We start from the raw sequence: 14,179 nt of genomic DNA, 5'->3' as shown, positions 1-14,179 counted from the left end.
TAGAAACGCTAAAAGGAGCGGTTCAATAGGTAGGAAGTGAACCAGGAAAGAACTGTGTCATGAAGGCCAATGGAGTGAAAGGTGTGTAGGAGACGAGGATGATCAACAGTGGCAAAAACAGCAGAGAGGTCCAAGAGAATGAGTATGGAGGAATGACCCTTAGGGGTATATTTACTAAACTGCGGGTTTGAAAAAGTGGAGATGTTGCCTATCGCAACCAGATTTTATCTTTCATTTATTAAGTGCATTCTACAAAATGACAGCTAGAATCTGACAGGTTGCTATAAGCAACATCTCCACTTTTTCAAACCCGCAGTTTAGTAAATATACCCCTTAGACTTTGGAGAAAGTAGATCAGTGAAATCATAGATCACTATGTTTCAATGTAAATAAAACATCAACCAAACTACTGGATTTATATGCATGTACTCAATCACTCTAAGGTGCATAAGTATGTATATGGAAGGGAACATTTCTCTTGAGAGCTCTGGCATCACATCTATTGAACTGGACCAATCGTCCTCTTCCCTACTTCCTACTATCCATGCCCTCCTGATCTGCCAACCTGCTAAAGGGATGTTTTCTGCTCTCTCTTTGCAATTGAGCAATCAACACTTCTGAATAGTGGGAGCCTGACATTAGCACTGCAGCCCTCCATTACAACTGGACCACTGCTTCCGTTATGGAGACCAGTTTTTGTGGAGCACGAAACTTGAGGTGCCTGGGTTGGTCTAGTGTGGATGCCTGATTGGGTCTCCAGTGTTCCTCTTGCTTCCTCTCCTCGCCACGTGGAACTGCCACCTTGCAAGTTTAGGATAGCATAGGTCTACTTCCTTTGTTCTTACAGTGTCCCTGCCGCAACAGGCTCATTTAAATTGAAATTGAGTAAGAGTTTTGTGTCCTGCCCAATGTTAACATACAAATGTGAATATGCCTATTCACGATCTGCATACAAGATAAAAACATCTCTGCTGTTTATACTGCCACCAAGTGGTCACTCATCTCATTCAACACATTGTGGATGCAAAGCTGATATTTCTGCACAATACTTAGACGTGTCTGTAATGTGACATCTGACTGTTGTCCTTGCATTCTTCAACATAGCTATGTTATAGCTGCTTGCAAATGTATTCTTGATTTTCTCTCTAGTATAGCTCTGACAACCTTTCACCCTAATGGTGTAACGCATATATTTGTTTAGAAAGCTCTGAAGATTGCTCACACCTTATCCTATCCTATTGATTCTCCTACTGGTCTGTCCATCTGCCCCCATCTAGCATGGGCATAAATAAGCTTAAACCAATGGCCAAATTGGCACCTCCAGTTCACTTTTTGTGTACCTCACTTTTGTGCTGCATTTTCCTTGTAGCAAAATCTCCAGATTCCGTCCATGGAAACTATGTTGTCCCCTTTGTTCAAAGGCGGAACTAGTGAGCTGTAAGCCCCGATGCAGGGAGGTTGGAACTGGGGCCCCTGACCCTCTGCATCTGCCATGCAGCAGGCCCTATTATCTGCATGGCACCTGCCGCACCAATGGTAGGTCCGCCACTACCTTTGTTCTCCTCTATTCCATTTTCTTCCCGATATTTTTGTCACCACCACCCAAGGCATGACCAAGGTGTGAGTAAACTCCAACACCTCCTAGAAGGTGGTACACTGCTTTCTTTTACCCACTTGCATGATACATATAATATTCCAACCCAGAACTTTTACAAATACTAGCAGGTCTGGCACTGGTTCAAATCTCAGATTTGGTTTTGAAATCACTTTGAAACCCCCCCCCCTCTTTTCATTAGTCTCTGTTTGTCCTCCCGTAGGCATGCATGTGGTATATCCTCTTGGTATAAACCCTTCTGAACTCTATAGAACACTGTAAATTATCTACCCAACTTAAATCAGAGTCTGATGTCTTTGTGGGAGGGAGATTGGGATTGCATTTTTCAAACTCACACGGAAGTTTTGTGTGAAGCAAGATTTGCAAGCAGAGGTTCATCTGGTATAATTTGGGGGAAGAAAAATACTGTTGTATGGGAAATAACAGTCTAATTGATGGCTAATTAATGACTTTCATGTGAAGAGGAGGGAGACAGCTGATTTTTATTTTTGGTAAGCTGAAGTCTAAAAACTGTGCTTTTAAGTCCGAGAACCCCATGTACTGCCACTGAGTTAACCAAAATCCTGGCGCAAGGTTAGGATTAAGTGTCAATAAAACCAGACTCCTATCCCAAGGCTGCTGCAGCAGTAGCAGCAGTAGTAGTAGTAGTAGTAGTACACTTGGGAGGTTTTTGGTGTAGGGATGATACCAACTGAGGCAAGAAGAAGACAGATTTTTTTATTTATTTATTTTTTTTTCTTCCAGATTTGTATTCCAGAGACAGAGCACTGAGGGTGGGATAGCCTGATGTGCAAGGAAGAGCTTGGAGGAGAGTTGTATGTGGGACCAAATTGTCCAGGAGAAAGCTTAGATTGGCAGTGATTAGATGATTATTTAACTAGGGTAAATAAAAAATGCACAACAGAAACCTAGACTGAGCTGCCAAAAAACTCTGCCAACAAGGAAGATGCTAAATGGGAGAAATCCAGAGCACCCCTTATTATCAATGAGTGGATAAGTGTCAATTGCACCAAAGTCTCAGGTCTGGTGCAGTTACCAGGTAAGTAGTGGGGATAGGAGAGCTGCAATGTGGAGTTCCTATTTCTGTCCTTTCTGAACCCCACCGTCCTGCTTCATTGCACGCACTGACATCAGTGTCTCCCTCCCTTGGGTGAAGGAGAATAGGACTAGAACAGAGTCTCTTATTCAACCCTTTCACATTCTAAAAGTGATACTAAGTAAAGAAACACTTGCTTTCTGTCTTCAAAAGCACAGTATTAAAATCACCTTCCCCTAGTGAGGTATGAATACGATCAATAACTTGAAAATAAGAACTAGCAGAAAAACTATTATGCAATGTTGCCAAATGATGGTTGATAAACTGAAAATAGTAATGGCAAGTAACTTCTTAATATCTTGGATGTTAAAGACTAGATTACAGGTGTAGTGTTAAAATTAGCAATATAAAAATCCTTAATTTCTATTGTGACTATGACAACTACTTTACTTCTTTAATGCATAACATCTATGTAGTAACAGCTATTTATATAGCACCTACATATTCCACAGCGCTTTACACTGAATATTTAATTATTCATATCAGCCCCCTGCCCTAGAAGAGCTTACGATCTATATTTCTTACCACATATTCACACGCACACTAAAGTTAATTGTCTTCTGACAAAATTAACCCACCAGCATGTCTTTGCAGTATAGGAGGACACCTACGCAGACCCACGGAGAACATACAAACTCCACACAAATAGTGCTGCCCTTAAGTGCCTATATACTTTGCATGTTCACAAAAATCTCTAATAACTTTATGACTAAGATTTAACATCCTTAAGAAACCTATAAGAATAGTAGTAGTAGGCAGTACTGAACTGCACCTGTAACACACATCAGATGATGCGCAGCAAAACAGTGCTTTGTACATCACCCATCCATAGACATCATCATCATCATCATCATCATCATCATCATCACCATTTATTTATATAGCGCCACTGATTCCGCAGCGCTGTACAGAGAACTCACTCACATCAGTCCCTGCCCCCATTGGAGCTTACAGTCTAAATTCCCTAATATACACACACAGGCAGATAGACAGAGAGTGACTAGGGTCAATTTTGATAACAGCCAATTAACCTACTAGTATGTTTTTGGAGTGTGGGAGGAAACCGGAGCACCCGGAGGAAACCCACGCAAACACAGGGAGAACATACAAACAAGGCCATGGTCGGGAATTGAACTCATGACCCCAGTGCTGTGAGGCAGATGTGCTAACCACTTAACCACCGTGCTGCCCATACATCACCCATCCATAGACTTGAATTCACCAAAGATGCAAACTGTACTACAACATTACAGTAATCGCTGTCTACTCCTCTAGCACAGGCGTGTCCAACCTGCAGCCCTCCAGATGTTGTGAAACTACAAGTCCCAGCATGCCCTTCCAGCTATCAACAGGTTTTCTACTGGCAAAGCATGCTGGGGCTTGTAGTTTCACACCTGGAGGGCCGCAGGTTGGACAGGCCTGCACTAGCATATTCTATTACTGCAAAGAATGTGAACATTTCCCCTTCTCTAAGTAGCTCTGTTTATGACGCATCCCTTAAAAAAAAAACCAAAAAACGACTTTTGAGAGGTTGAGATTAAACCTCATGTCTTATGAGTGCTTTAACATAATTCCTTTAAACTATAATTTAAAGTAGCCCCCTAAGGGTGGGACTGCTCTGAAAGCCCCACTCGTAGAGCACTACGAGCGAAATTTGCATCCGCGGATGCGAATACATTAAATTGATAGAATTTGGTAAATGTGTGGACAGAAGACCAGATGGCTGCCTTGCAAAGCTGGTCAGCAGAAGCCCCATTTCTTGCTGCCCACGACGCCCCTACCGATCTGGTGGAATGGGCCGTAAGCCTCTCTGGCACAGGAAAGTTAGCTCTTATGTAAGCCTGATTAATAGTTGCCATAATCCATCTTGCAATGGACTGACCAGCTTCTTTTGTTAGAATCATAGAGAACAAACAGGGAATCGGTTCGTCTAATTTGAGATGTTCTTTTGACATAAATACGGAGAGCCCTAACCACATCTAACTTTTCCATAGACTGCAGATCAGACTGAGAAGTAGATGAAAAAACCGGAACTACAATTTCCTGGTTCAAATGGAAGGAGGACACCACTTTTGGAACAAAAGAGGGGAGCGTTCTCAAAACTGCTCTGTCCTCGTGGAAAAAACAGATATGGTTCCCGGCAAGACAGAGCTCCCAATTCCAACACCCTACGTGCCGATGCAATTGCCAAAAGAAAAACAACCATCCAAGTCAAACACCTAAAATCTGCCTCAAGTAAGGGCTCAAAAGGAGGCCCTTTGAGCATGTCCAGTACCAGGTTAAGATCCCATGGTGCTGTAGGCGGAACATAGGGAGGTTGAATATATCTGGAAAAGTCTTGATATCTGGCAAATCCGCTAATTTCAGTTGAAAAAAGACTGAAAGTGCTGATACCTGAACCTTTAGGGAACCTAAACGAAGCCCTGCTTCCAGCCCATCCTGAAGAAAAGCCAAAAAGCGAGGGACACGAAAGGAAGACATGCGACATGTCCTATTTTCACACAATCTGATATAGGCTCTCCAAATCCGATGATAGATGCGAGCCGAAACTGGCTTTCGAGCTCGCATCATAGTGTTCACTACACTGGAGGAAAAACCCCTAGCCCTCCAGAGGCTGGCTTCAACAGCCATGCCGTTAAACTGAGCTGAGGTAAATTCTGGTGACGGAAGGGACCTTGAAGAAGAAGGTCGTCTCGGGACGGAAGACGAAATCCTTGTCCTACCGCCATAGAGACTATGTCCGCGTACCACAGTCATCGTAGCCATGAGGGAGCTATTAGAATTACCGGCAGACCGCCTTGCCTTACTCGTCTGAGCACGCGAGGAAGCATGAGAATCGGAGGAAACTGGTATCCCAACCTGAACTCCCAAGACAACGTCATTACGTCCACTGCCACCACTAAGGGGTCTCTTGCCCTTGCGCAAAACCTGTGAATTTTTTTGTTGTGTCTGGAGGCCATGAGATCTATATCCGGAAGACCCCACCTCTGAACTAGAGACTGAAATACTGCCAGATGGAGTGACCACTTCCCCGGCATCATTTGATTTCGACTTAGGTAGTCGGCCTCCCAATTCTTTATTCCCGGAATGAATACTGCCGATATTGCTGGAACATACTGTTCTGCCCAAGCAAAAATCTGAGCTGCAATTTTCATTGCGGCTGCACTCCTGGTTCCTCCCTGCCTGTTGACATATGCCACAGCCGTGGCATTGTCAGACTGAACTCTGACAGGGTGGCCCCGAAGGAGGGTCTGTGCCCCCCGAAGGGCTAAAAGAATTGCCTTCAACTCCAACACATTTATTGATAAGGCTGATTCCTGAACCGACCAAAGTCCTTGGAGGCGGAGGTGCAGGATTACCGCCCCCCAACCTCTCAGGCTGGCATCTGTCGTGGCTATGATCCATGACCATGGAGCAAAAGACCTGCCCACCGACATGTGATCCTGATTCAGCCACCACTGGAGCGATTCTCTCGCCCCCGGAGACAGAGAGATCCTCTGGACATCTAAGCGTATGTGGGATCCTGACCATTTCTGTAACAGATCCCACTGGAAGCATCGAGAATGAGCCTGACCGAAGAGGATCGTTTCGAAGGAGGCCACCATCTTCCCAAGCAGCCGCATGCACAAATGAATTGAGGGATTGAGAGAGGACAAGACCTGAGTTGTTATAGTCCGGATTGAACTGATCTTCTCCATAGGCAGGAACACCGTCTGCCGACTGGTATCCATGATAAGCCCCAGGAAGACCATGTGTTGACACGGAACCATCTGGGATTTCTTTAAGTTTATCAGCCACCCATGGCTCTCGAGGACTGCCAAGGTGAGGGATAAGTGCTGACGTAAGCAAATCTCTGAGGAGGATTTGATGAGCAGATCGTCCAAATAAGGCACGACCTGAACTCCCTTTAAGTGAAAACACGCTGCCATGACCGACATGATCTTCGTGAAGACCCTCAGAGCTGTGGAGAGGTTTGAAGGGAAGGGCCCGAAACTGATAGTGGGAGGACCCCACTGTGAATCTTAGGAGAGACTGATGGTTGCTCCAAATGGGAACGTGGAGGTATGCGTCCTTTATGTCTATGGAAGCCATAAACCGATTCTTCTCTAAGCCGTTTATTACCGACCTCAGGGATTCCATCCGAAATCTGACCACATGTAAGTGCACATTGAGGTTTTTTAGGTTTAAAATGGGTCGAAAGGACCCGTCCGGCTTCTTGACCAGAAACAGATTTGAATAAAGCCCCTTTCCCTTCTGGTTGTCTGGGACCCTGCAGATGACTCTTTGCGAAAGAAGAGAGGCGACACAGGCCTGTATTGCCTGTCTTCTTGTTGGATCTCGGGGGTAGCGGGGTTACAAAGAAACAATGTGGTACCGGACCCAGCAGGTCTATCATGTACCCCCTTGATATAATGCCCCGAATCCAAGGGTCTTGGGATGACGCTGCCCATTGTTCCCGAAACAGAGACAGACATCCCCCCACTGGCGCCACCTCCGGCAGAGTAGAGTGGTCGTCAGGACGCAGGCTTCTCTTGTGTCTTGGAGGCCTGGCGCCTAGCTGCAAACGAGGATCTACCCCTGACAGAGGAGCCTCGAGCATTTGGTTGTCTACCTCTAAATGAATACCGGCAAAGAAGTGCTTTTGCCCCCTGTTGCCTGGGAAATCATAGTATCCAATTCCGGGCCGAACAAACCTGCTGCTAAAAAAGGAATGGTTTCAACTGACTTTTTTGATTCCGAATCGCCTTCCCAGGTTTTTAGCCATAACGTTCTTCTTGCTGAAATAGATGCAGCCTGAATAGAGGAGGACACAGAGGCTGTGTTGTGGGCCGCCTGATAAAGGTACCCTGATGCCTCTTTCAAATGTAAAGCCAGGGGAAGTAAATCAGAGTCTTGTAAGGCCTCTGCCAGTTGGTCTGCCCATGCTTCCATGGCTCTAGCAACCCAAGCTGAAGCAAATGTGGGTCTAAAGGAATAACCCGCAGCCACAAATATAGATTTCAGCTGGGATTCCACTCTGCGATCATTGGCATCCTGCAGAGTTGCTGAACCTGGGACTGGTAGTAAAGTGTGTCTGGCCAAACGGGCTACTGGAATACCCACCTTAGGAATACTCTCCCAGCAAGCCACGTCTTCCTCCTGCAATGGATACAGGGAAGAGAACCTTCTGGGAACAGAGAACCCTTCTATCAGGCTGTTTCCAGGCTCCCTCTGCAATATCTCTGAGTTCTACAGAAGGGGGAAAACGAATAGCCTTCCTTTTGGCCTTCTTAAAGAGACTTCTGTCTCTAGGAGTAGGATCCTCCGTTTCTGGGAGGTCCAACGCTTGTCTCACCGCTAAAACCAAATCATCAATAAATTGGCTTTTAGGGTTCTCTTCCTTTTCCAAAGGTTGAACCTGGTCAGGATCAGAATTTATTTCCCCCTCCTCCTCTGAAATCCCCTCAGAGTCTGAAAAGAACATAAGGGTATTAGCGGATCTAGGCCGCTTCCTTTTAGCAGGCGGGATGTTTGGGGATTCAAGTAACTGGTTTAGTTTATCCAAACCTTTTATAAATGCTGTGGACCATGCCGGTTCTGTGGGAACAGGGGCCTGGTCCGTAAGCAATGAAGAAGGTCCTGGTATAGACGTTCCAATAGAACTTGTGGTAGCAGGGAGGCCCAAAGGTGTACTAGCATTATTAGCCACCGAAGCTGCCACATTAGATAGCAACTGATTGGATTGTGAAACCATATGTGCTAAAGAGGAAACCGACTGTGTCAGGGAGGCCACCCAGGCCGGTACCTCCGTCAGTGGGGCTGGAATATGCTGGGTTTGCGCAGGGGGGACCCCAGCTTCGCAGACAGAGCAGAGTGCCAACGGGTCTTTCTGCCCACATGGTAATTTTACATTACATCTTGAACATGTAAAATATTTTGCCATAGTGCCCTTTCCTTTATCTGTCATTTTTACAAAGGAAGGCACACCAAACACACAGGCTTAAATTGTTAGATTTAGCTGAGAGAGACAGAGAGAGATACTGTAGAGAGAATAGTGGGAATAAACAAGTAATCAACTAATCTGACATAAAAGTTGTACTTGTATTTTATTAAACAACAATATAATATCTTAGCAAGTAGGAGAACTACAATATAACCCCTACTAGCCCTACTTTGCAGTCAGCAAATACAGTAATATGTGTTTAAATAAGACAGATACTTAGCCCATAGGCCAAACAGGTGAGAAGTCCAACAGCAGTGTCCTGGTGCCTGCTCCCTCTGATCTGTGTCCTTTTCCCGGGCTTCTCCTTGGCGCCAGAAGACCGGGCTAGTCCACTTCTCTCTGGAGGGCAGGGGAGCTCTATGTCTTAGCTCCCCCCTTCTGATAATGCTGTCTCTCTTTCCTTAGAAGCCACCATTATATAAAAGAAAAAAGGTGGTATTATGGCAGAGTAGTGGAGACCTCAAAATGAGGTCTCCGCAGCGGTTATGCACCCCCATGCCCCCTCCTATGTATGAGGGGGGATCTTGGTATGGCCCCTTTCATCTCCTCTCTCCTCCGCGGATTTCAAGATGGCCGCCGTCATTTTTTTCACTCCGATAACCGGCACTCCATACCCGCAGTGGCAGCACCGGTTATCGGGGAGGCCCCAAGAGAGACCGCTTGTCACTCTGTATTCAGGCACCCTATTTACTCTGCCAGTGAGAGCCTCTGGCTCTCATCTGACAGAGCAGCGCCTTTTCTTTTGGTGGCAGACCTGAGAGTGTGTTCTATTATAGAGAACACACTGCCAGGTCTGCCACCAAAAGAAAAAAATTGCTATTAAAATGATAAGTTAAATAATAAAAATAAATGAAAAACTTAGCAGAAACTAAAATACTGCCCAACTCCAAGGGCACCTAAAAAAAACTGAGGAGGAAGAGGCGGGGGCATTGTAGAGGGAAGGGGTCTGTCAGCAGTGCTAAAGATTAACTAGCTAGGTGCCAACTCCCATGCTCCCCTCCACAACCCATGGTAAGCAGTGTCCCCCAGACTGGATGAAAGAGAAATTAAGATTTTAAATCTCAGAAACTATACTCATGAAAGGTCAACATAAATAAATGTATAAGCATGTGAATTATTTATTCAACTTAAAAATGTAACTTGCATTTGTTAAGCTTGTAAAGAAAAAATAAATTCCAACTAAAAAAGCATGAACAATGCGCAAACATTAGCATCTTCATTTTATTAGAGCAGGATCATAATTGTGGCTTCAGTCATCCAAAATGTGGTAAATCGGGTATTATTGTCAACTAGGTAAACTTCATTGCCACCATTCAGTCTCAAATAAATAAAAAATCACTACAATTCTCATTTCATCATTAAAATTCTAGATCACAGGTCTATGCTAAAAGCAAACAGCATTTGGTTCTAATTTTCATATTGTCCATACTTAAAGGGGAACTCCAATACCACATAAAATTGTCATCCAGATTTGTTTATTTTTTCCTGAGGTACAACAGATCTGGTGTGTATCTACAATTGTTTCTAATGCGCAGACCTGAGCTTATCTGTTGCCGTATCCAAGAACAACGAACAAATCAATGAAGAGAATCTTGAATAAATGAAGAGTTCTCCTTTAAACATTGGGGGGGAATAAATTGCTGGATGGATTTCTGTGCGGGTTGGGAGCAGTGCTAAAAGGAGGCGTTGCCATTTTATTTGGAGAATGTCGCTAGGTTAATATTGAATCTTTATATACACACACACACACACACACACATTAATTCAGTTGTTTTTTTTACACCAATATAGATCCAGCTGCAACAAATAATTGTTTGCAAAGTATCATGTTACATTTATTACTTATAACCAAATCAGCTACATTGTCCTTTGGTGACTTTTGCTCGAGATATATCTGAAAAAACAAATTAATTAATTGTGCTCATTCATGTAACATTTTTTTTTTTTTTTTTTGCAAAACATCAGTGGCAGTTTTAATCGTCTCATAGCATTAAAGCGTTTTACACCTTTAATTTAAATACTTCTGCATCATAAACATTTACCTTGATCAATCTGCTTCTGTGCATTTAGCGATATACATATTAGTTTCTGTAATTGCCTACCTGGTACACCAATTTCCTTATGGTATATCATTTTCTTTCTAGTAGTTCATAAACAGGACAGTCCTTAGAAACCGTGGACATGATGAACAAATAGCCGGGCCAAGGTAACAATGTCATGTTACAATCTGAATGTAATGACAGAGGTACTGGATGATGTGTTCATTCTTCACCCAGGACACTATTTGTACCTTGCTCAGCTACACATAGGAATGGCTAATGTTCATTCATTTCTGCATATGATTTTTTTTTTTTTTTTGAACTTCCAAAATAGTAAACAGAAAACAAACGGTTGAAAAGAATGTTTAAAATGCCTCTGCAAACTGCCTTAGGGTCCGTTATAGCAGTACATCACTCAGAGGTCCTGTTCATCATTTTCAAATCCAAAGTTCTTGGAGCAGGAGTAATCATAAATGAAAATTGAACATGTCATTAGCGACAGTTTCTTCAAGGCTCAGGGTGTATGGAGAATATTTCTCCTCTAGCATCCTTTTCCACACTTTAACTAGAACAAAACACACAAAAACTTAATTAGCAAAAAAAGTTAAGAGAGTTAAATTAAGCGAATACTTCAGAGACCACACTGTCTTGTCAGGTAATGTCCTTGCTGCTGAAACACTACTTTAATACACAGTTTGTACATTCACTTAAAATCTACAACAGCTGGCAGTAGTTTAAAGAGTTTTAATATTATCATTTATTTAAATATTAGGTGCAATTTCCACATTTGCAAAACCATATTGCAATACATGTGGACTCAAATGTAAAAACGTCCCTGCTGATATAGAGGTGGGAGTGTAAAAATAAATCTGCCTGCAAAAGTTAAAAGTATTTTCCCCTCCATGCAAACAAAGTCATTGCATTTGCTCCCCTTGCATTGCAAAATAGTTTGTCAGGTCCAAATTTGCACCTAACTGATATGAATCTGTGTAAGAGCCAGATAACTCAAATAGGTACAAGTAAACAACATTTCTCAACAGTCTGTGGGTACTATTTTATAGAAGACAATTAGCCCTGTTTTACTTACAGCCTGAGCTTGCAGTACTATGGATGCTGAGAAGTGCTGTCTGCACACAGCCTTAGGCAACATGAATTTTAATTGAACAATTTAATTTTAAAACAGGCAAATTATTGTATTAGTGCCATTATAAATTTATATTTCAGCTCATAAAAAAAGGCCAGGACAATGCCGCCCCCTGTTCCATCTAGGGGAGGTAAGGAAGAAGTACTAACAGGCTCCACAAAAAGAGTAAGTCCCATTCTACTCCTATTTTGACCTCTCAAGTATATCGATTTATCACTCGAACTGTACAGGCTGTACTATTGAAGCCACTTAGATGAACAGAGTCTTACAAAAGTTCTATTGAGTGAGGTGCCCAATAGCCACCACTGCAGATTGGGCACATCAGCGAAAGCTACATCGATCTACCCGATTCCTATGTACTTTGGGACATTGCCTTGTTTTATAAAAGGAGTCATACATGATATTTGTGCACCGTATTTATAGTTACTACCCAGAGTCAGGGCCGCCATCAGGGGGGTACTGTTGTACTGGGCCCGGTACAACAGCTCAGCACAGACTTACCTGGGGCCCGCCACAGGATCCGATCGCAGGGGTGGAGGGATTCATTCCCCCTGCGATCATGTGCTCTGCCTGTGACAGATCACATGATCGCAGAGGGAATGATTCCTCCACCCCTGCGATCGGATCGTGGTGCCTGGCTGTCACGGTGACAGCCAGGCTGAAGACAGAATAGCGGAGACCAGCGGCGGGCCCCAGGTAAGTATGAAAGTATGTGTTGCTCATGTGGGGGGGGCCCGATTTTTTCTGAAGGCGGCCCTGCCCAGAGTTAGTGTGTGTCTATGAGGCACTATCTCGCTTGTATACGTATATCGTTCTGGCCAGAACCTGATGTTTTATTGTAATATACACCAGCATAATAAATTTCCTCACTTTCACATCCTATTGCATCACTTGCCTAGCAGCAAGGAATTCTTCTCCTAGGAGCTTCAGTTACTGTGTAACATCCAGCATATAATGTCTTGTAAAGGTGTGGATTGTGGACTACCCTGCTTCTTTACAAATTTCTGTTGGTGAAACTTGTGCTCTTCCAGCCCAAGAAGTTGCCACTGGTCTGGTTGAGTGCACCTTTATGATTCTGGGCAGCTTCTTTGTTCTCGGCAGATAAATGTTGAAAGAGCAATCTCCATTTAATGCATAAAGATGTTCTTTTCTTCATTTCTTGCTTCTAAACTAAATGCGGGTAAAGTAATCTCTTGGATTAAATGAAAATCAGACACTACCTTAGAATTTATACTGAAAGTCACTGTCAGGAAAAAAACCTTAAAGAATGTTTCCTTGCACCATAATGCATGCATTTCTCCTATTCGCCTTGCAGATGTAAGTGCCACCAAAACCAACACTTTAAGGGTTAGCCATTTAAGAGGAGTCCCTTGTAGTGACTTATTTTGGTCTGTCAATGCGTCCAGATTGAGAGTAAGATCCCATGGTGTAATAAATGGCCAAACGTATGTCCTCATCCTTTTAACTGCTTTGAAGAAACGTTTTATTAATTTCTCAAGTGCTAAATTTGTATCTAGCATAACCAGGACCGGACTGAGATTAAAAACCAGCCCTGACATTTAAAGCACACAGGCCCACTTCTGTACCAGATAATAATATTACAGTACTTTTTGCAAATGTCATTGTTATACTTTGTTCCGTGAGATACACATGTATTACGAGCATCTTGATCTCTATTTGCAGCATAGGGCTTACCAGTATCAGATAATGGTATGTAAAGGACCAGCAAGAGAAATTTGGGGCCCAGGTACAGTGAACTTTTTGGGCCCCCTTCCATAGACAAGTAGCAAATAAACTGTGTGCCATCACGCAGTGGCGTCGCCGAAAAGGGCGTGACCACATTGTGCTGGGGGTGTGGTCAACATGGGGCATTGATACATATATTGTAATAAAACACGTTGAAAGCACTAGGGCTTCTCTCAACACCCCCGCGATGCAGCATATGCGTATAATCGTGAGTTTTAATATGAACGCATTTTGCATCTGGAATTTTTGATGTAAATGTGTCCAATTTAGGATTAGGTCCATTATCTTTTAAGCCGAGGAAAGGAGATGTGGGCCAGATAGAAATGGAAAAGTTAGAATTCCAGTGGTTCCTGTGCGGCTTTTACTATGTCCCTAGACTTCCAGGTTTATAAATTGAACATCTGTGTAAGGCAAGCTCACACTCTACCTGAAGCCTAAGGCCTCATATATACTTTGATTAGGGGAAAACTGAAGGCACATGCCAAAAAATGGGCTTTTACCATTACACCAAATAGTGATCAGAAAGTTGCATACAAGGGAATTTGAATAATTTTCT

General features: G+C 43.4%; 1 protein-coding gene across 2 annotated transcripts in view; it reads right to left on the bottom strand.

Moving 5' to 3' along the window:
• Positions 1 to 9,886: 9,886 nt before the first annotated feature.
• Positions 9,887 to 14,179, bottom strand: part of SECISBP2 (SECIS binding protein 2) — a 39,245-nt gene continuing 34,952 nt past the window's right edge. For both annotated transcript variants that reach the window (XM_075211129.1, XM_075211128.1), the window contains one exon: positions 9,887 to 11,298. In XM_075211129.1, the coding sequence (XP_075067230.1) occupies positions 11,201 to 11,298 (98 nt within the window). In that variant the 3' untranslated portion in view covers positions 9,887 to 11,200. The remainder of the gene's footprint in view (positions 11,299 to 14,179) is intronic.

This window comes from Mixophyes fleayi, chromosome 1, assembly GCF_038048845.1.
Source record: "Mixophyes fleayi isolate aMixFle1 chromosome 1, aMixFle1.hap1, whole genome shotgun sequence".
Lineage (NCBI taxonomy): Eukaryota > Metazoa > Chordata > Amphibia > Anura > Limnodynastidae > Mixophyes > Mixophyes fleayi.
This window is presented reverse-complemented; position numbering and strand designations above follow the sequence as displayed.